General features: G+C 41.8%; 1 protein-coding gene across 2 annotated transcripts in view; it reads left to right on the top strand.

The window, feature by feature from the left end:
• nrxn2b (neurexin 2b) overlaps positions 1-21,873 on the top strand; it is a 637,678-nt gene that overhangs the window by 255,177 nt on the left and 360,628 nt on the right. For both annotated transcript variants that reach the window (XM_034210531.1, XM_034210529.1), the window contains 5 exons: positions 6,833-6,994; positions 13,542-13,980; positions 15,233-15,616; positions 17,806-18,009; positions 21,211-21,237. In XM_034210531.1, coding sequence (XP_034066422.1) covers positions 6,833-6,994; positions 13,542-13,980; positions 15,233-15,616; positions 17,806-18,009; positions 21,211-21,237 — 1,216 coding nt within the window. The remainder of the gene's footprint in view (positions 1-6,832; positions 6,995-13,541; positions 13,981-15,232; positions 15,617-17,805; positions 18,010-21,210; positions 21,238-21,873) is intronic.

The following is a 21,873-nucleotide window of genomic DNA, read 5'->3' as shown; positions in this document are numbered from 1 at the left end:
ACTAAATAAAGTGCTTTAATTTGTCATTAGACCCCTAATTGGGTGCAGAAATGTAATTCAAGAGTACTGAAGGCTCATAAATGAGAATAAAATGGCAAATGCAAAAATCTGGCAGAATCTGATGTTAGTAGACATACTCAGCCTTACTTGCTTTCACTGGACGAATCAATATATGAAGCTGTCTGGCCATTGATGCAGACCATAACGAGAACTGCCTGAGAACATCTGAGCTGTGTGCGATCGACCCCTCATTAACACTAACACTAACTTATATTATACTTTACTGGCCTCACCCCCTGCATGAAGAGACTTGAACCCTCTTCCCAATCTTGTTTTTTTATATACAGATTGCATTGAGTATATACATATATGTATATGTATATATCCTGGCTAACATATATACATACATATATCAAATGTCCTAATATAATCAATACGGCCATGAAACATGTTAGCCACACCCTCTTGCTGTTTTATTTATTTAATTTCACTTTCTTTGTTTTTCTTTTTTTAACTTCAAATTAACTTACTAAAATGAATAACGACCTCACATATTTTCTTGCTGAAACAAAAAAAGGGAAAAAGTAAAGAGGGGACACAGACATTCATTTTTCTGGGTGAATAGAGAATTGATGCCCCAAGCAATACATCTGTGAAATCCATCATAACACATGAGTTGGAGGAAAGTGTTATGAGTCTCTGTATCTAGTGACTCACTCAAGCTCAAATCTGACAAAAATGAGTACGCAATCTCAAGCTCACATCAGAAATGATGTGGGGGAATTCTAGTGCAATCATGTACGGGTGCAGATTTCCTCCATATCTAACATGGAAAGTGATGCTATGACACATCATGCCATTGGAATACTAATTGCTCTGTTCACCCAAATCAGGGATGTCCTTTCTCCCCTCTCAATTTTCTCCATTCTTTAAAAAAAAAAACCTCTCATTTCCATTAATTTCATCTGTGATTGGTCCCATCCTGTCCCTCTTCCACCTCCACACCTCCAGTATCCAGTGGTTGTGTCCCTGCATCTGATGTGCATGTGTCCATCTGTTAGAACGTCTTCCCATCAGCGTACTCACAGGAGAACTTGCTGCCCAAGCCCCAGCGCGTGTCAGTCTGTTGACCACGTGTCTATGGGTTTTTATTTTTGTTGCTTTCTTTTCTAAACCTTTACATTGAAACCTCACTTTTTCCATTTGTCTGGTGTCGTAGTGCTCTGCAATTACATTTCCTTCCCTTCTACTTTCCCATGTTGCTGCATCGTGCCAGATGGTTTACTTGTTTTTATTTACTAGTGGGTCTGTTTGTGTTGTGTTTAATGGAATACTCCTCCCATCCACACATTATCCCTGTCATCTCCCCATTTAAGTGCATGGCTTGTGTGTCACCCTGTTCGCCTGGATGGATCCATTTTGTTTCCTCTTAACCAAAACAAACCCTTGCCCATGAAATAACACATTCAGTCCAAAGTTGGACCTGGTTTGAGCAATCAAATTTCAGAGGACTTTTAAAGAATCCTCACCTACTTATCACTGACTAAATTGACTAAAACAGTGTTACTAATCTACTGTTTGAATCAAACCTTTGTTGTAACTGTACTAACAACCATTTTTGTGTCTGACTTTCCCTTACTTACAAAAGTACTAACCGATTTTGTTCACCCTCCAACCCTAACTATTTTCGGCACACAACTAAAAACTCCCCCTCTTTCTCTCCCCCTCCTCTTGACAACGGTTGCCAAACAACACTTGCCTCAGGCCTCCCAACCCTTCCTCATATACTAACCTAGATATGTAGCTTAGCTAAAACTACATATTCCATATTTAGCGTTGAAAGACAAACCCTCCTCATACAATAAATTACTCAAATACGCGTTGACAAGCTGCCAGACACCTACTGAAGTCCACCGCTGGATGAGAAGCTCCTTTTTCTCTTACTCTTTTGAACATCCTCCCCTCCTGCGGGTCTGGCTTTGACCTGAGCTAATGGGGGGGCAATGTGGTGCAAGGTGGTAATGTGTAATCTATTATGATACGTGTGAGCGTTCAACTGTGTAATCTAAATATAACACATTGTTTCTCCCTGCAAAATATCAAATGTAGTGCCAACAAGGGTAAGTGATACATTTTCAAGGTAAGCTTGCTCTTCTCTGCAATAATTACAATGTTGAATACATGAAGGTACGGATGGGTGTCTGTACCTGGACAGACTGTGCTACATGACAAAAGTAGCTGACATAGAAACAGAAATCTCTTGCTAAAAATAAAAATGGGCTGCTGGAAATCACGACATTTTTGTATTCCTCGATGATGTGTGCACAAAGTGAGTCACACAAAGCTGAGAGTTGAAATGGTACAGCTTCATATACCGTAATGTGGGGTGTGGAGAATTTCAGCTGCAAGACTTGCTTTGATCTTTCTCCTCAAACCCTCAATATCATCTGGGTTCATTGTGATGCTCTGCTTTATGGATAGCTGATGCACAAGACATGTTTTACCTTCAGCTCCCTTTCCTTATTTTGTGGCAACCAGAATCCTGAAAATAAATAAAGACAATGGATGAGCTGGAAGATAGTAGAGGATAGGCACTTGGAATTGTGTAAAATACGTGATGCTTAGTGTTATTAACTTTTACGTGTGATATAAGTGTTGTCAGTATTGACAGTATTGTTTTAGTTGCAATCTTCTTGTCGGATCGTTCAGTTGCCAGGAGCCTGCAGTCATGGAGCCAGTTATGGTCAATGAGGCTGTAACACGCTCAGCTGATCACACAGTAGGACACTACATGTGAAGCCCCATTACAAAAGCTTTGTCATTCTGTAGGTAGTTGTAGGTTTATGAGGAATAAGCACAGCATCGAAAGATAGGTTTAAAAAGGGATAACTTGATATCATAACAGAGTAATATTTCCAACACTGGGCTAAATTGGAACGCTTCCCATATGGTTTCATGGCTGTGTCAATCCCTTTACAGTTAATCTATCTGTAAACAGCTTCAGACTGTTTCCTGTGATATCTGGGGCACACAGTTCAGCACAGATCAGCCAGCTATGTTTGGTTTATGTTTGTACTCGGCTCGAGAGGTATTTGAAGAAATAAAAACAAGGAATCCAACAGAAGCACCAGTGGGATTTGTGTGCTATGTGTGTTGTCTTATTGAGGTAGCTTATTTTCAGCGTTGCTTCTTAGTTGTTTGATTCAGGTGTTGGTGTAAGCTCGAACCAGGCCATATTCTCAGAATTTGCAGCAAAGGTTTTTGTATTTATATTCTCAAAGCTTTATGGCTTCCAGGCCAGCAGCATCATGGTGTTTCTAGCAGCAACCTGGGATATTATCACCCTTGCCCTCCTCTGGCCAGTGATGCAAGTGCCTGTAATATTACTCAATGAGATGAGTGTGCATTCTGAATGAAACAAAGTCTAGCTAGCTCTTGTGAATAATCACAAAGTCACCTCAGAGAAAACCCTTGGATATTTGTTCTGTTTTTGTTTATTTTTGACTATCAATGCATGTTCTTATTTTTGGAACATTGGGGGTTTTGTATTGCCATTTTCTGATTACACAATGAATCAATGACTGTAATATGATTTCCCCAGGGATGTTGTTGATGCAATGCATACATTAAAACCAATGTATGTGGTGGAACCGGGATGGTGGAGATGGCAAGAGAAAGAACAATGAAAAGAAAAAATGCTTATCTCAAATTTCCCCTTTTTAGCTGGGAATTGTTTAGGTGTCTGGCAGCTAGCCAATCGCATGGCCCCAATGAGAAATCAACAACAGTTCACAAAATATTCCTCCAAATCCAAAAAGCTTTGCTTGGCCCTAAAACATGTTAAGCACTGAAGTCCACATTTTGATTTCAGAAAATCTACAGGTAATATGTCTACCGTTTGATATCCTATCTCCTTATACGAGAAGAGGTCATGCCCCCCCCTCCCTTGTATCTTCTCCTTAGCTTCTTGACACAATAGGACACATTAAGTTGCCCTGCTGAAAGCCCAATCCGAGATCTTCAAAGACGACCCTGACACACCAGCACGTTCAACCACGCACTCCTCATGCCATATACATCTGACATATACGATAGGTCTTTATCTCCAAGTAGAAACAGCAGACATAAAAATGAGTTGCCCTGTTAAGTAGGGAAGTACAAAAACGAAAACAAAACTGTCAGGAAAAAGAGAACACAAGCACTTAGCTGGGGGCGCCTGATCTGTTGAGTGCAGTTGCTAAGGTTTCTGTTCAGCCTAAGAGTGTTTGCTAAATCTCATATTGAGGCTTTTTTCTTGTTTTTCTTCTAGGATAAATGCTATTGTTGTAGATTATTATTGGTTAAAATGTGTCTGTGCTCAAAGCCTGCTGCTCTTAAAAGGTGCTCATCAAAACTACATTTAAGGAAAGCAGTATCTATAGATATAATGTGCACAATATAATTGTAAATGACTAAAATCAAGCTAGCTTTGTGCTGGCAACACTTTTGAGTGTGCAGTGTTAATGAAAAACAGACGGATGTGTACAAATCTCCCTGCAATTCTTTCGAATAGCAGATGTTGAATCAGGGACATAAGCATTTCACTTAGGCCTCAGGCCCGCTCTATTAGGATAATTGCACAAATGATTGGTCACTAAATGCAAAAAACAACCTTATTTTTCATTCTGTTTCTGTAGATAAATAGCTATGGCACTGATTGAAATACAGCCATGATATCTGACGTGATAATGCAAAAGACACACTTTTCTTATTAGCAGTGCAATTTGCCACTTTGTAAAGAGTATAATGTAAAAAAGACAAATTGTGGAAAAAGTGAGTTGAGAGAATCCTTTTCCTTCATTCTATTTCCAATGGAGCATATCCCCTGTGTCCTAATATTCACTCTTCATGTATTCTTTAAACCGCCATGATCTGGTGTTGAATTTTAAACAGTTGCTTCACCTCATCATGTTAGGTATTGTGTTACATATGTGCCGGAGTAGTCCCCACACACGCTGATGTAATTTATGTTAGAACTCCTTTTGATGAAGTTAGTCATATTCCAGTAATACAAGGGTACCGAGACTCAATTTTACAGACATCAAAATACCATTTGAGCGAAAGAACAAAAATCCAATTTCACGGAAAAGCCTGGAGGATCCTCAAAAATGTACCCTTTATACACCTGTATTATTAAATTATTTATATTACGTCTTCTTAAGTTTCAATCCACACTATCTCCTGCCATCAGCTTGCGGCTGTGTGTTTGATTCCTCCCGATCACTGTTAGCGATCAAGCATGTAGCATAATGTGTAACCTTGCACAAAAGACAAGACTTCAGGCAGTTAAACATTACAAAGGAGTTTATTTTTACTGGTAGTTCCTTTAAGCCCCTGTCACACTGTCCCGAAAATTGACACCAGATGGACACCCGATAAAGGAAATGTTCAAATTCGGCTCTGATCATAACAACATCGGGCTATTCGTGAGGGCATCTTGAGCCATCGTATGACCGCTGGTGGAGTTTCTCAGGCTCCACCAGCAACTTCGTGAGCGGTGGAAAACTCTTTGGCATGCCAACAAATTGCCGAAGGACCTTGCGAAGGTTCATTTTCGTGTTGAATTTGTGTGTCCATGTTGCCCTTAGTAAGGCACTCGTGAGGGCATCTTGTAAAATTGTGTCATCTTCGTGTGATCATCGTGCCATCGGGCATTTTTCGCCTCATGAAGACAATACGAAGGGAGCAAGAAGCTGCCCGATTGTCTTAGGAAGGCAACACGACTACGTGAAGCCCTCACAATGCCGTCGTATTATAGTACGATGACATCGCGATTGCATTTATTTCACAACAAAATCATGTACACATATTATGTAAATAACCCAATTTGTGTTCTGTGAAACTGAAAAGGATATTACATTGTTTGTGTTACTTTCGTTGCAGTTGTATGTCTTTAATGTAATTTAGGTTAACTTCCTGTTTTATTTAGATGCTTTTATTTTGAAGGTGAGTTTATGCTGTTGACAGGAAGTTGTTGTTGCTATGGAAACAACATGACGGAGATAAGTAATATCTTCTAATCTACATATAAAGACGGAGAAGGTGAAGAATAAAGTGTATGTTTAAATGTTAGCACCCCCCGAAGAGGCACAAGCTCTTACGTTGAGTCTGGATACATTTTAAATCATCAGTAAAGTCTACGACCATATTTCCGTGTGTGGTTCGGGTGCCATCGTGTGGCCTTCTGTAGGCATCGTACTTGCTTCGGCTGTTGCTTGGCTGTTGACCAAGTTCGGGGCCATCTTCGTGCGAAATTCACAATTCCATATTCGTGTGTCCATCTGGTGTCAATTTCGGGACAGTGTGACAGGGGCTTAACTGAAATGGGGTTCAGCAAAGGGGTTTTACAGAGAAGCTATGTCAATCACAGGGAAAGCCCTGTTGATATTTTTTAAATGATGTTACCTATAAGATCATGTTTTTTATACATGCTGCCATATATATTTTGCACTTAATCTAGTATAGGATTACATTAAAGTATACTCTTGCAAATTAAATCACGATTCATGATTACACAGTGAGCACAGCACTCATTCATTTTTGTTCTCTTAGCAACTGCCCTCTAGAGTGAAAGCCCCCAGTCTGAGTGGCACTAAAAGCAACAAACCAATCGCTACCATTTAGGGGACGACCCCGCCTAGCACCAGTGTTTAATCCACTTTCTTCCTTGTTTTTCCTCCACATTCTTCTAAATTCTCTCCATTCTCATCATCCTGTATCTATCCATCTTTTCCTGCTCTCTATCTCTGCCTCTCTACTTCTCACTGTCTCTTTTGGGCCATGCCTATGTCAGGTGACCATCTCAGTGGATGGTATACTGACCACCACTGGTTACACCCAGGAAGATTACACCATGTTGGGTTCAGATGACTTCTTCTACATCGGAGGGAGCCCCAACACCGCCGACCTGCCCGGATCACCAGTCAGCAACAACTTCATGGGCTGCCTTAGAGATGTGAGTTGATCTGAATGAATCAGTTTGTGATTGCATACTGTATGTAGCTGATCACACAGGCAACCATGCCCACACTGTTATTTTACTTTCTCTCTGCCTCATGCTAGCAGGTTGCTTGCTGTTGAAAACGTTTTCAACTGCACCACCCTACATTAAATTGTGATTACATCAGTTTGTGTCTTTACACTTTTGGTAATGAAAAATTAGATCATCAACATCACCATGTTGCAGTGAGAACAAACAGCTTGTTTGGCCGTGCATCATCCTCACACATACTGAAACACATTGGTGTTGACTCTAACACCTGAGAATCATCATTCTGGGCAGACAGTATTTGAGCGTAGGACGTGTCAGACATACAGTATCATGAATCCCTTTCAAGTGTTTGTTATCACTCCTCCAAACCACACTGCAGACCAAACAAATCCACAGGCATTGATTGCACACATCACAGTGGGATATCGGAAAATCACAAAGTTCCAGATTTATACTCATGGCATGGAAGCGTACACATAGTGATACACAGTCGCATATACTGCAGTCAGGAATGGTTATGTAGAGGACAGTTGCTCTATAAACAACTTTATTTCTCCAGGTTTGAAAAAAAAGTGACTTTTATTTTCACCAGGGTATTAAATTATAATTTAACAAGCTGTCAAGAGGACCAATCACAGCTTAAAGTATTATGCCCTTGTAAATGTAATGACTTGTATAGAGGCGACGCAACATGGTGCCATCGCATATCCTCATAAAACCACGCTGATTGAATAAGTAATTACTTCTGCCATCACTTTTAATGGATCGCACAGTAATCGCCCTATCTCTAACTTAATTATGCCTGTAGAATTACATTTTCATTATTTGGGTTGCTATCAGAAGGATCCCAAGTGGGTCTTAAACTTCCCAAGGCGTTTAACTATCCTCTCCCATCAAGACAGGGCTGGATATACAGTCAACGTACAGACGGGCAAAAGGGAGGGGAGGGGGTTTCAACGGTAGGAAAATAGACTATGCTCACAACAAAACATAGAGGTGAAAGTGAAGAGGGAAAATGAGTCAAGTGTTGGAAATGGAAAGTCGGAGCATATGGTTGGAGAAAAGAGCATTTGAGAAGCTGTTGTCAGACTGAGTGATGAACCAATAAATAGCTAAGCGAGGGGGGATGCAAATAAGGAAGAACTAGCCGCAAGTACGCAGTTAAAAGAGGACATTGTTTTAGTATTATTTATTTTTTATTTTACCTTTATTTAACCAGGATAGGTCTCATTGAGATTCAAAATCTCTTTTTCAAGAGAGTCCTTGCCCAAGAATGGTAACAGCACAGTTTCAGACAGTTTTACAGTTACAGACAATTAAAAAAAAACACAACACAGCCATACACCAAGTTTAGCCAAAGCATTTACAGACACATCGGCCTGCTTCAAGGATGTAAATTAGTTTAGTTTACTAGCAACACATGTAAATGGATTGCAGTCAAAGGTTATACAAACGGAATATTTTGAGGTGAGTAAGATTTTATTGAGCTGGAAGGGAACATCTCTATAAAAAAAACATTTGACATTTATGCTTGACCTTGCGCCAAGGACTGTGTGCTCCGGTCTGGGTCAGTACTCCAAAACATGGTGTGGAAATCTTAAAAATCTGGTTTCCTCAAACCTAGCGAGGTTTGCTCTATAGATTACTAAAATGTATTTTGTTACTGTTGATTTAAGGTAGTGCAGAGTATTTCCAGGTGAGTGTATCCAACATGAACAGCCTTTACACTGTTTGATCCACACCCCTCAAGCTGGAACTTCCCAGTTCATTTCCTGGTGTTTGTGTTTTATGGTTTTAACCTTTCAGCTGCGTTCAAGCTCTAATGGCTTTCCTACAAAGGTAACCGCGTAGAAAGGCGCTGAGAAAACCTGCAATGAGAGTAACAGAGCGGCAGGTAAAGTAGTACAGTAGTAGCTGAAAATAAAGTGAGTGTCTGGGGGTTAGGCGGCGGTGTGTTTCATCCTGTGCTAGTTCTGTGGCACAGCTTGGATTATCAGTGGCGTTATGGTCCTGGGCAGAGCTTTAATGCCGCCACCGTGGTCAAACGCCTTTGATACGCTTGGCCAGTGCCCTCCAGGCAGCAAAGGAAGAGTAAAAAGGCACCAAAAGAGGCACTGAAGCGTGTGTGTGTGTGTGTGTGTGTGTGTGTGTGTGTGTGTGTGTGTGTGTGTGTGTGTGTGTGTGTGTGTGTGTGTGTGTGTGTGTGTGTGTGTGTGTGTGTGTGTGTGTGTGTGTGTGTGTGTGTGTGTGTGTGTGTGTGTGTGTGTGTGTGTGTGTGTGTGTGTGTGTGTGTGTGTGTTCAAAGTCACCCACATGCTATGATCATACCCAGTGTGATGTATGTGTGTGTTTGCTGGGCTCACAGTTAGAGTGCTGTGGTGTGAAATCAGGTTTCTTTGCTTCTCAGCCCCAAGCCTCGATTCCTCTCTTCTTATGTACATGGCCATCTGTCTCTCCACCTCCGCCTCTTTATCTCTCAACCAGACAGTGACCTTGCTATCGCCCATTTCACACATCTCCCTCCCATCTCTCTCTCAGTCCCCCTCCCCTCCTCCCATGTCTCTCAGCACCTCTCTCCAACTCTCTCTTCCTCTCATCTTCCCTTTCTCTGGGGCTCTTTTGTGTAATTAAGTCCATAGTAGCGATGTTGGCTCACCAGCTTTGCCATCCTGACGGCCAAATTAAAAATTGATTTCTTTGACTGATTCCATGCCCTGGGTGAATGCTCTGGCCCCCCTCTCTCTTCCACTTTCTCCCCTGCTCAACTTGATATTGATGCTCTATCTCTTCGTATTCTGGTCTCACCTTTTTTGCACGATAAAATGTTCTAGTGTTGTCCATTGCCCCACCTCACACCCCACCTACCACGAGTAAACCATCATTTGGGACTAGGTAGTCTGAAGTGTGCTGCTGCAAAGCCTTTTCTTTATCACTAAGGGACAAGCAATGCATGCAACCAATAGTCATGCTATGACTGCCAGCAAATGTCACTTAACTGAATATAAATATCATCGAACATTCACAACCTAAACAGTGTTAGGTTTGCAAAGTTTCATAAATCAATGGAGTCACCCATGAGGCAGGCTGTGGCCCGTGTCAGGGCTGCACACACTCTGACTTGAGGAAGATCACTGAAGTCAATCCAAGTCAAAAACACCTTGTGGCTCTCTTACCCGAGTCAATAATTCAGAAGAAGGGAGGTTACAAAAACCCTGTTGCTGGACATTATTATCGCTGCTCAATATTTCAAAGTTTGTCAGACCTTTGACAGTGGTCTTTTAACCAGTGGACAAAGCTGGCCAGTTTTTTGCAGCAGGCAATTTGGCTTATTATATAAGATGTCCATACATGCTCTCCCAATTCTAAAGAGCACATATTTCTAGTATCTGTTTAAAGCCAGACACCCTGAAATATTTGACAATATGAAAGAAAGGCATTGAGTATCGGTGCTGAATCAGCACATGCATTCATACATAATCTGAGGTCTTTGCATTCTATCTTATTTGATACAGCGTTCAGATTGTGCCATGTGTGTCTCACACACTTTGGTTATCCCATGCATCACTCTGTCCCTCTGTTACCCTCATCTTTCTCTCATTTGTCATTCACCACCATCTTCCTCCCGTCCCTCTGCTTTACACCCCTCCCTTGTATTCTCACATGTACTTTCTGCAGTCTGATCTTGCTTTTTGTTTCCCTTGCCTACACCTATGCTTTTGCTGAAGTTCTCATACTATCAATAGCCAATAATAGCATAAGTTACAGAAAGCTAATTCCTTATAGCTCAGATTTGTGTCACCATGTACAAAATCCTTCTGACATTAGTAGTCTTGACAGCACTGACATATCAAAAGCAGGAATGTGATGTCCCATCTCTGCCTAATCATGTACTTTGAGCACATTCACGACTAAAAGACCACCTCTCAGAGAAGTGCATTGTTTGCTGTTATTTGGTATGTCAATGATGTCATATCATGCTATTACATTTAGCTTGATTATATTCTCAGTTGACATTTTAGGTTATTGACATGTAGTGAGGGTAATGCTAAGGGAAAGCTAATGTTGTTTGGAACATTGAAAAACCTATTATCGCAAAATTAGAATCTTTAACTATTAATTTGCAATTGCAGTTTTGATGAGAGGTCAGAGTCAACAAGATTAACAATCTTCTGGAAACACAAATACCAAAGCAAATATAAGGTTTGTTTTGAATATCTTAAATAATAATACATTTTGACATCATGAAGAATTGAGCCCTTGTGGACTGATTTCCATACTTACATTACATGTCCTTATTGAGATCAACATGCATCGCTCCCTCTGTGTACAAATATGTATGTTTGATGTGGTTGTGACTGTAAATACTGGGAACAAGTTATACACCTTAACCCCACTATATATAAATTATTCATCGTGGAAACCTAACACTAGATTAGATTTTGGTTGGAGTATACAATTAGTCATTAGAGCCACATTGTAGAATATAACAGGCCTGAACGTCATCTGCTATATCATGTTGCCAGCTTTATTTCATGCTTCTTTTCCTTACATCTGTCGTAAAAAGTCAGGCTGTCTATTCTGAATAAACAGAGCAGCATGGATCAACTAAAATAAATAACTCAAAATGAATATAATTTGTTTCCCTTCTGCCACTGCATTTTCTCTCTTTCACCTACCCATCTCTTTTTCTAACAACATAAGCCAGGAGAGCTCACGCCTTATTAGCTGTCAGTTGTAGCGTTATCCAGACTAATTACCAGGACTAATCTCCACTAATGACAACATTATGAGGTGTACAGTACATGTGGCAGCGTGGCCAAAGAAGGATATAACCAAAGAAGGCTTACATTCAGGAATAACCCAGCACATCTGTGTTGCTGTGGTTCATCATGTGCCTGAGTGTAGGAGTGTAGCACGCATGGAAAAAATAGGTCAGATTTGAGGGTGTTTGGATGAAAGACAATGAGGAATGACAGCAGCAGTCTGGTACAATTAGATAGTCAAAACACAAGAGTGAACCACATTGCACGGGACAAGTCTTGAGTGTGCAAATATGATATTGGGCTAATGCAAATCAAAGCCAATGGAGACTTAATACACATGGTTGAACAGAGGTTTACAGTACTGATCAAACTAGCTATGATATATAGCTATATATTGTTCACATCACAAGTGTTGCCCAATTTCACTATTGGAATATAATGTTGATACAACATTTTGAAACTTCAAATATGTAGATGTGTCATTGTCTACCATGAGGAATTGTAAATGGCTATGCTGAAGATAATAAATCAATGAAACACTGTATGGTATGCATTTAAAAGAGTGAGTGATTATATCAGTTTGTAGTCAGTGGGCAAGAGCATAGAACACCACTGACATGGCTAAAGGACAAGTGTTAACACAATGAGCAGTTGGCCCTCCTGTCTTCACTCTGACAATTGACAGAACATGCCTGCTGCCGGGATCATACCTGATGCTTTACAGCAGCAGGACGATTTCCTTAACCTCGTAGCTGCGACAACAACACAACACAAAAAAGGAGACAGGAGCCTTCTCTACATTCCCTTTACCTGTCAGGGAGAGTTTGTGGGGGTGTGAGGGAGCGTGAAGAGCCCTCAAATCATGGGGGGAAAGGCACACAGACAAATACAAAGGCCTCAACTGCTTCACACTATTACCTTGAGGACGGCCTTGCAAATAGCTGTCTACAGAGTGTTCAACAAATAAAAGGAGAACTGAAACAATGAAGACAAGGATAATTTACTTTGCCGCTAGCACTTAATCCATTATGAATGCATATAGTGAGGCATAAAAACAGCCTTTGAGCTGAAACAATGGAGCCGCATTTCATCAAAGGCAGTTGGAGACATTTACATTAAGGCCGCAGGCAACATTTACTTCTCCCTGCGTCTCACTTTACCCTGGAGGCATTTAAGTTGCATCCATTGACTGTGCTTATACACATACTGATATTTCTGAGCTGCTCTTATTCTACCAAAACAAATAGTTTGTGTGCTTTATGGATTTGAACGGGGGTTTATAAAGTGGTTCAGAGCTTGATGCACAAACACACACACGGACGTCAGTAGCATCAATGGAAGCATGCCCCGGGCAACTCATTGGCAGTCAGTGGTTCACCGTTTTGAAATCATTCAAAGTGTAAAAGGATTGCACATAACATCAGTTATCTTAACACTGTCTTTAGGATCTGTATTTATTCAGAGATAGTTAAACTACGTATGTATCATGTTGTATATGTGTTTGTTTTCAAATATTCAAGAACAAGTAATGTTCAACACTCACATCTTGATTCATCATTTCACAGCAGCCACTATCATGACACTTGAAATTAATTTGGGCAATTAGGGTACATCTGTGGGATCTGAGTCCATTTTTAAATAATTATCCAATTCTAGATGCATATTTGAAGCTACAGAAACTTGTAACTACACATTTTGTATACAGCATTCTAAACTGGTAAGCACTTGCTCTCCTCCCTGCTCTCCAGGTGGTGTACAAAAACAACGACTTCAAGCTGGAGCTGTCACGGCTGGCCATCGATCGAGACCCTAAAATCAGCCTTAATGGCGACTTGGTGTTTCGCTGCGAGGACGTGGCCGCCCTGGACCCCGTCACCTTTGAGACCCCCGAGTCCTTCATCTCCCTGCCCAAGTGGAACGCCAAAAAGATGGGATCTATCTCCTTCGATTTCCGCACTACGGAGCCCAGCGGGCTCTTGCTCTTCAGCCATGGCCGTCCTCAGGGTCCCAAAGAGCAGAAGCCTGGTCGGGAGCTGAAGACTGATTACTTCGCCATGGAGCTGCTGGAGGGGTATTTGTACCTGCTGATCGATATGGGCTCTGGAGAAACAAAGCTGAGGGCCAGCAACAAGAAGGTTAATGACGGAGAGTGGTGCCATGTGGATTTCCAGAGGGAAGGGAGGAAAGGTGAGGGGTGGTTTAAACTTGTCATGTTGAAACTGACAACTAATCTTACATTTTGCTGTGCATGTGCAAACTTTAAATGCAACTTTTTTAACTGAGTTAACATTCACATTTTATAGCCAATCCATTTCTTATTATTCACATCAAGAAGTATTTTCGTGTCAGACAGATATTTGTCACACAATATTATTCATCATATACAATAATAAACTTGCCTTGCTCAAGGGCACCATGGCAGGGCAGGAAGTGAACTGGGACCTCTCCAAGTAGCAGTCCACACTCCATATTTTAGGTCTGGTCGGGGACTTGAACCGGCAACCCTACAGCTCCCAGTTCAAGCCCCTACTTACTGAGCCACTGCCGTACATGTTACATCAAACAACGTTTTGTTGTCATTTTATTGTACATCAATACAATACATGTATATAATTCCTCACCCACAGCCCCAACGGAAATTGGCTTTAGTTGAAACTTTACAATTACGGCTAAATATATATACATGTTCCTAGGTCCTCTACCGTACAAAAAACACAAATGTGCATAGATAATTGGCTAGTCCAAATCCGTCTAGCTTTCCATGCTAACCCAAGCTTGTTAAAACTAATGCTACATGTATTGGTATTTGTTAATATAGGTTTATTTACGTGCAGAGAGACTTGTAATCAGATGTCTCTGAGTGCATGTGGGCGCAAACACCGACATCTGAATGCTTGAGTGTTTGCTGTCTGATGAATGATCTGTAGGTGGGCAAGCACCTAGGACATTATAGCTCCCCCTAAAGGCGTCTTATAATGAGGAACGGTGTTGTGAACGAGTGTGTGTGTGTGTGTGTGTATGTGCGCGCTTGCTTGTGATGATCTCACTGCTGCTCCTGCTGTAATTGGCTTTTAATAGAAAATTAAGACGGAGTCGTTAATCACAGAAAGATAGAGGGCCTTTTGTTTCACCCACTCTCTGCTGCATTCTGCTTCCCTTCTCCTCCATTTAGCCTATTACAGACATGCATGTTATACACACACACACACACACACACACACACACACACACACCCACACACACACACACACACACACACACACACACACACACACACACACACACACACATATACACTCGGCTGTGATCCATTCTGTCTCTATGTCCTTCTCTCTGTGTCCCTAAATGACTATGGTTAGACTGACACATCTATGTGCCTGCAAATCCAAACGCGTTCAATATTTAATAGATTACTTGTTTTTTTGTTTCTGTCCTTTAGGCTCCATCTCAGTCAACAGCCGCAGCATGCCCTTCAGCTCCCCAGAGGGCAGTGAAATCCTGGACCTGGACAGCGAAATGTACCTGGGTGGGCTGCCCGAGTCGAAGTCGGACCTCATTCTGCCGCCAGAGGTCTGGACGGCGCTGCTTAACTATGGCTACGTAGGCTGCATGCGTGACCTCTTCATCGATGGAAAGAGCCGCGATGTTCGCCGTCTGGCTGAGATCCAGAGCGCGTTTGGGGTCAGCAGTTTCTGCACCCGGGAACTGCAGAAGAGGTGCAGCAGCGCCCCCTGTGGCAACACAGGCCTGTGCAAAGAGGGCTGGAACCGCTACATCTGTGACTGCATCGGCACCGGATACCTCGGTACCAACTGTGAGATAGGTAAGAGGGGACAAGGGAATGCGTCTTCTATGTGTGAAGGGACCACATTTCCAGCTCTAGAATGTATCATAAGCTTGCACCTAGTTAGTGAAATAGCACAATTGTGGTATACACAATTCAAAAAAGGCCATTGTATCATCCCAAGCGTGACACACACATACAAACACCGTTCCATCGGTGACGCAACATAACTTCTCATAATCAGCATACACTGCAGATGGTCAAACAATGAAACTGTATAGTTGTTAATGTTGTACAATGTTTACAATGTTATGTCGTAAACTCCATCCAATAAAACCAGGGAACACGTTTAGGATGAGCATTTCGATGATGCGCTGCTGTGCATTTCTCATAAACCAAGCATCTGCTTTATAGTAAGAGTAAGAGCTCCGCAGGGAGGTGTGTGTGCACCAAGTGCCACCCAGGGCTGGACAGAGCCCTCGAGCGATGAGGCTGGCAGCAGTGTGACAGAACAGCCATGCCTACCGCCACCATCTGTGTCACTCACCCAAACACAGGTGGTGCATACGCCTCAGTTAGGGCAGCTTACCTAGTTAAACCGCACCACGTAGGTCTGATTCATTCCAATTAGCTGCAGGCGCCTCGCTTTGTGGTTTGTCTTTGCGTGTCCGTGGGGGGGACTGAGCCATGACTGTACGGCATTTTGAGGGACAAGGAGGGTAATGAGGAAAGGAGAGATTGGACTCTTTATTCTGAAGGGTGATATTTTAACAGTTTTGCCTTTGGCTGCTCAGGTGACAGGTGTAGTTTTAGTGGCCCTCTTTTGCCATCTACTGGAGCTTCTTGTTACTGCATGGATGTGTCGCAGGGCACTGTTCTAATAACCAGTTGCATATTTCTCTGTGTCAATAGACTCAGTGCATATATTCACAGAGTGAATATACTATTGATTAGATGAATAAACCCAAGGGATATTACATGATGCCTTTAAGCCCACTACATCAAAAATAATCAATGCTGTTTAAGCTGTTTTGTGCACTGATAATTATTTTTTATTGATTACTTTATTTGTTATTGAATCCTGTCATATTTGCAAATGAAATGTATTTTCACACAGAGTTGTACACCTTACATTTCAATGAACCTCACATAAACCCTCAATATAAAGTAAAAAACATGAGGTTAGGTACTACAAAACACAAGGACATGTTTTTCAACAGGCAGTACACACAGGCAGTCAGTCGGTCCAGTAGTTTATCTGGTAACTGAGCACTTCTGACATTTCTTGCCTTTTCAACTCGTTCTAATTTGAGTGGGGTAGACTGAGGTACCAAGCCACCTCAAAACCCACATCTACCCTGTTGCCAGCAAAGGCACCAGTTTTTATGAAGTCAGTCGAAGGGTTTTTTCTGTATTTGTTGTTTACCTACATTTTTCTAAAACCTGGACGTGTCATTTACCCTGTGACAGTGACTCATGTTATGGTGACGCATGTCAACCCACACTGCAGAATAATAGCAGTACTCAGAGAACTGTCACTCTACACAGCAGACTATTTATGGCATGGCTGATTCTAGAGAGAGTAGGCACATTGCCTGGTGTGAATAAGAATTTATGCTGAACCAGCGTAACTTCCGTTTTTTTAGGCTTGGGGAGTGAATGATGTTGGAGTCATTATGAATATTTATTGCGTTTCTTTTTTCCATTATAATGAATGTTTTCAGTTGGTGCTTTGGGTTGTAGATGTGTCATTCTGTGGAAATTAATTAGGGGGGTATGAACTCCTGGGCATATTGTGTGGACACAAAACAAATGAAGAAACAATCATATTTAATATCGACTTGACATGTCAAACAACAGAGGTGCAATGCCAAAAACACAAAGAGAGACACATGGCTCATTGTGGACATGATGTCACCAAACATCCTTTGAATTACATATTACTTCTGCTTATTTTTTTATAATACATGTGATTTATATAGCGCTTTTCCTGGTCCTGCTTTTAAGCACAAGACACATATTAACAACATCTTTACTGTTTGATGAAGTAAGACCAATATAAATCAGTTTGATCTAATTGTAGTTTTAAATACATCCGATGGAGATATTTTACAAACATGAAACTCTATGCCTATGTCCTGCATTCTGCAAGACTTTTTTCTTTTTGGAAACAACCTTCCCTGTGTAACGTTTCAACCTCTCCTCTCCTCTTCCTCGCCCCTATCCAGAGGCGACGGTGCTGAGTTATGACGGCAGCATGTACCTGAAGATCATAGTGCCGGTCACCATGCACACGGAGGCGGAGGACCTGGCGCTGCGCTTCATGTCTCAGCGGGCGTACGGCCTGCTCATGGCCACCACCTCCAAGGAGTCAGCAGACACCCTGCGGCTGGAGCTGGACGGAGGCCGCGTCAAGCTCACCGTGAACCTCGGTAGGTCGCCGTATTACATGGACGTTGTCCCTGCTGACCTGCCCTTTCCACCCCTTGTCTCCTCATCGTCACTCGACGGTTTGACACCTTGATCATTTGTTTTTGTTGTTGATAGTTGGTTGGGGAAACGCTTCTTCTTTTGTACCTCAGTTATGTTTTATTTGTTCTTTATGATGGAGAACATTTCATGCCATTCTGTGTTGGCTGAACAAGCTAGCTGCACATTTATTTATTTGAGAAATGCCAACATTATGATGTTCAAAGGATATTTAATTGAGAAAACTGAGGTACAATACAGAAACTTCTCCTCAAAAGTGCTTGCTGCAGGAAAATATAACTAAAGGTCTCCCTCTGTGGGGAGTCAACCTGCAGTCATTTCTCCTCCATATTATTTGACCCCTTGTACCATCCCTTCTCCTTGCAATCACCAACTTCCTTTTGTGCCCTGTGAAGCCCCATAGCAGCTCCTCCTGTTTAAAAGCTCCATCTCTAACAGTATCCATGGCCCCCACCCTGGGCTTCAACCCACTGACCTGTCTCTAGCAGCTTTAAGGTGGCATCACTCCTGTTTCACTCCTCCTCATGGTTCAGCCCGCTCCCTTTTTTGTGGAGTTAGCTGAGGAGTTCAATAGCTCTACTTTTGCCCAGCAGCGGTGCTTACAGAAGATAGGTATCCTAGCATATGTAATTACAGACAAGTTAAAAGTAGAGGGGGGTGTCACAAAGTCTAAAAGGCAATCTTAGCGGGGAAAGGTCATTGAAATTGTAGAGCAGGGTTTGCAAGAGGGATAGTTTCAGAGATAGGGCAAGTACATTCCTTCTAATAACTGGCTTCATGAATGCAGAGCTTTTGACTTGTTAAAATGCCATAGCGATGAGTTTTAGTGCTCTGGGGAAGTTAGGTTTGACCTTCCAGCTTAAGGATACTTTAAGTCTGTGCTGAGCCTTTGAAGGACCAGAGTCTCAAAGCTGAACCGGGGGGTGAAAGGTAACCCTGAGTTATGGGAGTTTAAGCCACCATAGAGACAGGAAGGGGGCGGGGCGGAGGTGGCCATTCCTTTCTTCTTCTACCTCCCTTTCTCTCGCTGCTCATTTTCTGTCATTCATCTAAACTCCACCTGGCCAAAACTCAGAAGATGGAACTTTTCATCCCTTCAATGGCCTTTATGTCTGCGGCCCTTGGATCAGACAGTCAGAGAGACCGGGTCACAGCTGAAGTTCCGCAAAGTTGCACGGACACCGTCCACAGGGCCACAACTTGACCTGCTAGAAATCCCCGTGCACACACCTACGTCAAATCCATAACACCAACGTGCTCATATTAGTATTCCAATTTCCATCCGAGAAATGGGACCCACATTCTAATGTTTCTGTTTTCAATTGGGCTTAAAAGTTGAACAGTTGACTGACAATAAAGGTCTCCTCAGGACTTGTTTGCAAGTTAATTAATTACCAACTAAAGTAGATCAAAATCCTCATTACAATACACATTATCATTAGTTGTCAAGGCTTTAATCCTAGTTAGAATGATTAAAGCCCATCCAGTTATTCACTATCAAAGACAATACAGCCAGATTAAGCCCTAATGATATTTATTAGTGATGGATAATGACAATAACCAGCTTAATGTTGCTCCCTTTTTAGACGGTTGATTGTTATGTAACTCTGTCGATCCTTTTATTTATGATCTGTTGAAAACACTTTCACGTACTTTAGGGACAAGAAAGATTGCACACATGTTGCTTCCTACAGAGAACACTGCTGCTTACAAACTCATGTGGCCCCTAAATATAGTTTGAATAATTGTGTTTCTATAACCCCCGACTCTCTACAGCGTGACGCCGGTCCCTGGCTGTTTGTGTCCACTATTCTGTAGCGGTTGACAGCTTGAGACCACAACCCAACCACACTGCCACATGCACACACAGTTTACCGACACTAGATGGGGCTGAACAGCAATTAATTGATTTTAAAATATAGTATTCTGTGGGGAATTATAATTTCATACTTTAATTATCCCTGTAAGCTGTGACCTGTCCCTTAAGGTCACGGTAAGCTTCAGAGCAGACAATAGTTCCTTGCTGAAGGGTACTTAGCAAATGGTAACTGACCATCTGCTTTACCTTCTACTTGAAAGACAGCACTTGTATCCAACACTCTATTCTGACAACACAGCTTGTAAAGTCATAACACCCTTCAGTGTTTTTGTCGCACCACTTGTAGCAAATAGTAAAGTGGCAGCCCTATTTCTTGCACATTGTGTGCACCAGGCGTGATGTGGCTGGGATGTGCAGATCACCCTTTCTTGTCATTTACACTGTTGGGTTTCTCATGCTCCAAAGTGCTGCAGAAGGCAACTGAAACTCAAATCGCTGGGAAAGATTGACTAATGGTCACTGCGTTAGCTCTAGAAAGTTCACAGCAGATGCGAGAGAAGGTTATTTGTATACACAGTGAGAACAATGGTTTCACACACTTTTCTTTTTGCAATCTTCTTCAAGATGGCAACCACATTTAAGTTATTAAGGTCATATAAGTATAGACAAAACATGTTACATGTTACTCGCTACAGGGTGTACTTCGAGGGGTTGTGACTCTGCACACCGTTTACATGCAGACAAACCTTCATCACACAAGGGGACGGGTGATAACCGGAAAAGCATGACATGGGACCTTTAATACTTTATATTTTGTTTTACAAAGAGAAAAACGTTAAAGTTAATACAATACACGAGTCATAAAAGTGTTGCCAGATGGTACGTAACATAGTCTTTGCTCAGTATTTCAAAATGGTACTCCACTCAGATAAGACCTTATAATTCCAAGTACACAATTTGCATTTTGATGGAGTCTCTGTAATCACATATAAAGTGTTTATTACATCATCTTTTGAAGTGTCCTCACTATGTTCACATTGCACCACGCTCTCTCATTGTATTGTTCCCGTGGTGCTAGTCTTGCCTTCTGCTGTGCTTTGAGGGCATCGGGTGGAGAGGAGGGGTGTATGATGGGATTGATGGAGAAAAGGGTGATCCTGACTCAGAGCCTGTCCCCGGATGGTGGCCTCAGAGCAATGCTTGGTTGTCTGCAGAATGTACCTTGAAGGATGTAAAATGTCTTTTTCTCTTTTATCCTCTTTCTGTCTCTTTCTTTCTCTTTTCTTTTTATTTGATCTCACCATTTCGCTCTTTCTCCCGCCAGATTGTATCAGGATAGACTGTAGCCTCAGTAAGTGGTTCTATCCAATTCTCTGACTAAAATGTATCTGTCTATCTCATCTTGATTCTGTGCAGTCGCCCTTTTCTGCTTCCTCCTGACCTCATCAAGAGTGACGCCTCTCTCATTACCAACGTCACTCTTCCATATTTCCTAACCCATTAAACTGTTGGATTTAGTTTTCCCATTACAGATCATTTGCCCTCTTTGCCATCGTTCATTTGTGTTTTTCTTATCGCCTCATTTGTATGTTTCTCCCCACCTCTTTTCAAGTACATAATCTAGGTCGTATTTGTCTTCTTTTTATGAGTTCCGTCACTTTGATTTCCATGTTTCTTTCACAGATTGAATTAATGTTTTCCTTTCCTAATCTTTTTCATCCTGCCATCCTCTTCGCTTGCCTGCCACACTCCGCTCTAAAATGATTTCATTGCCTCTCATCTGCTCGTAACCCATTCTATTAATTTTCCCATCAATCTTCTCCAAAATTAATTCAGAAAAGGGCAACTTGACACGCCCCTGTTGGATATTCTATTTCTATTATGCAGAGCTGAGTCTTGGCTCCATTCGGCTGCACACACAGGTGTTGCTTGTGTTCAATGTGGGACAAACAGTAGTGTTGGCCCCCAGAAAGCTAATTGCTTATCC

This window comes from Gymnodraco acuticeps, unplaced genomic scaffold (genome assembly GCF_902827175.1).
Source record: "Gymnodraco acuticeps unplaced genomic scaffold, fGymAcu1.1, whole genome shotgun sequence".
Taxonomy (NCBI): domain Eukaryota; kingdom Metazoa; phylum Chordata; class Actinopteri; order Perciformes; family Bathydraconidae; genus Gymnodraco; species Gymnodraco acuticeps.
This window is presented reverse-complemented; position numbering and strand designations above follow the sequence as displayed.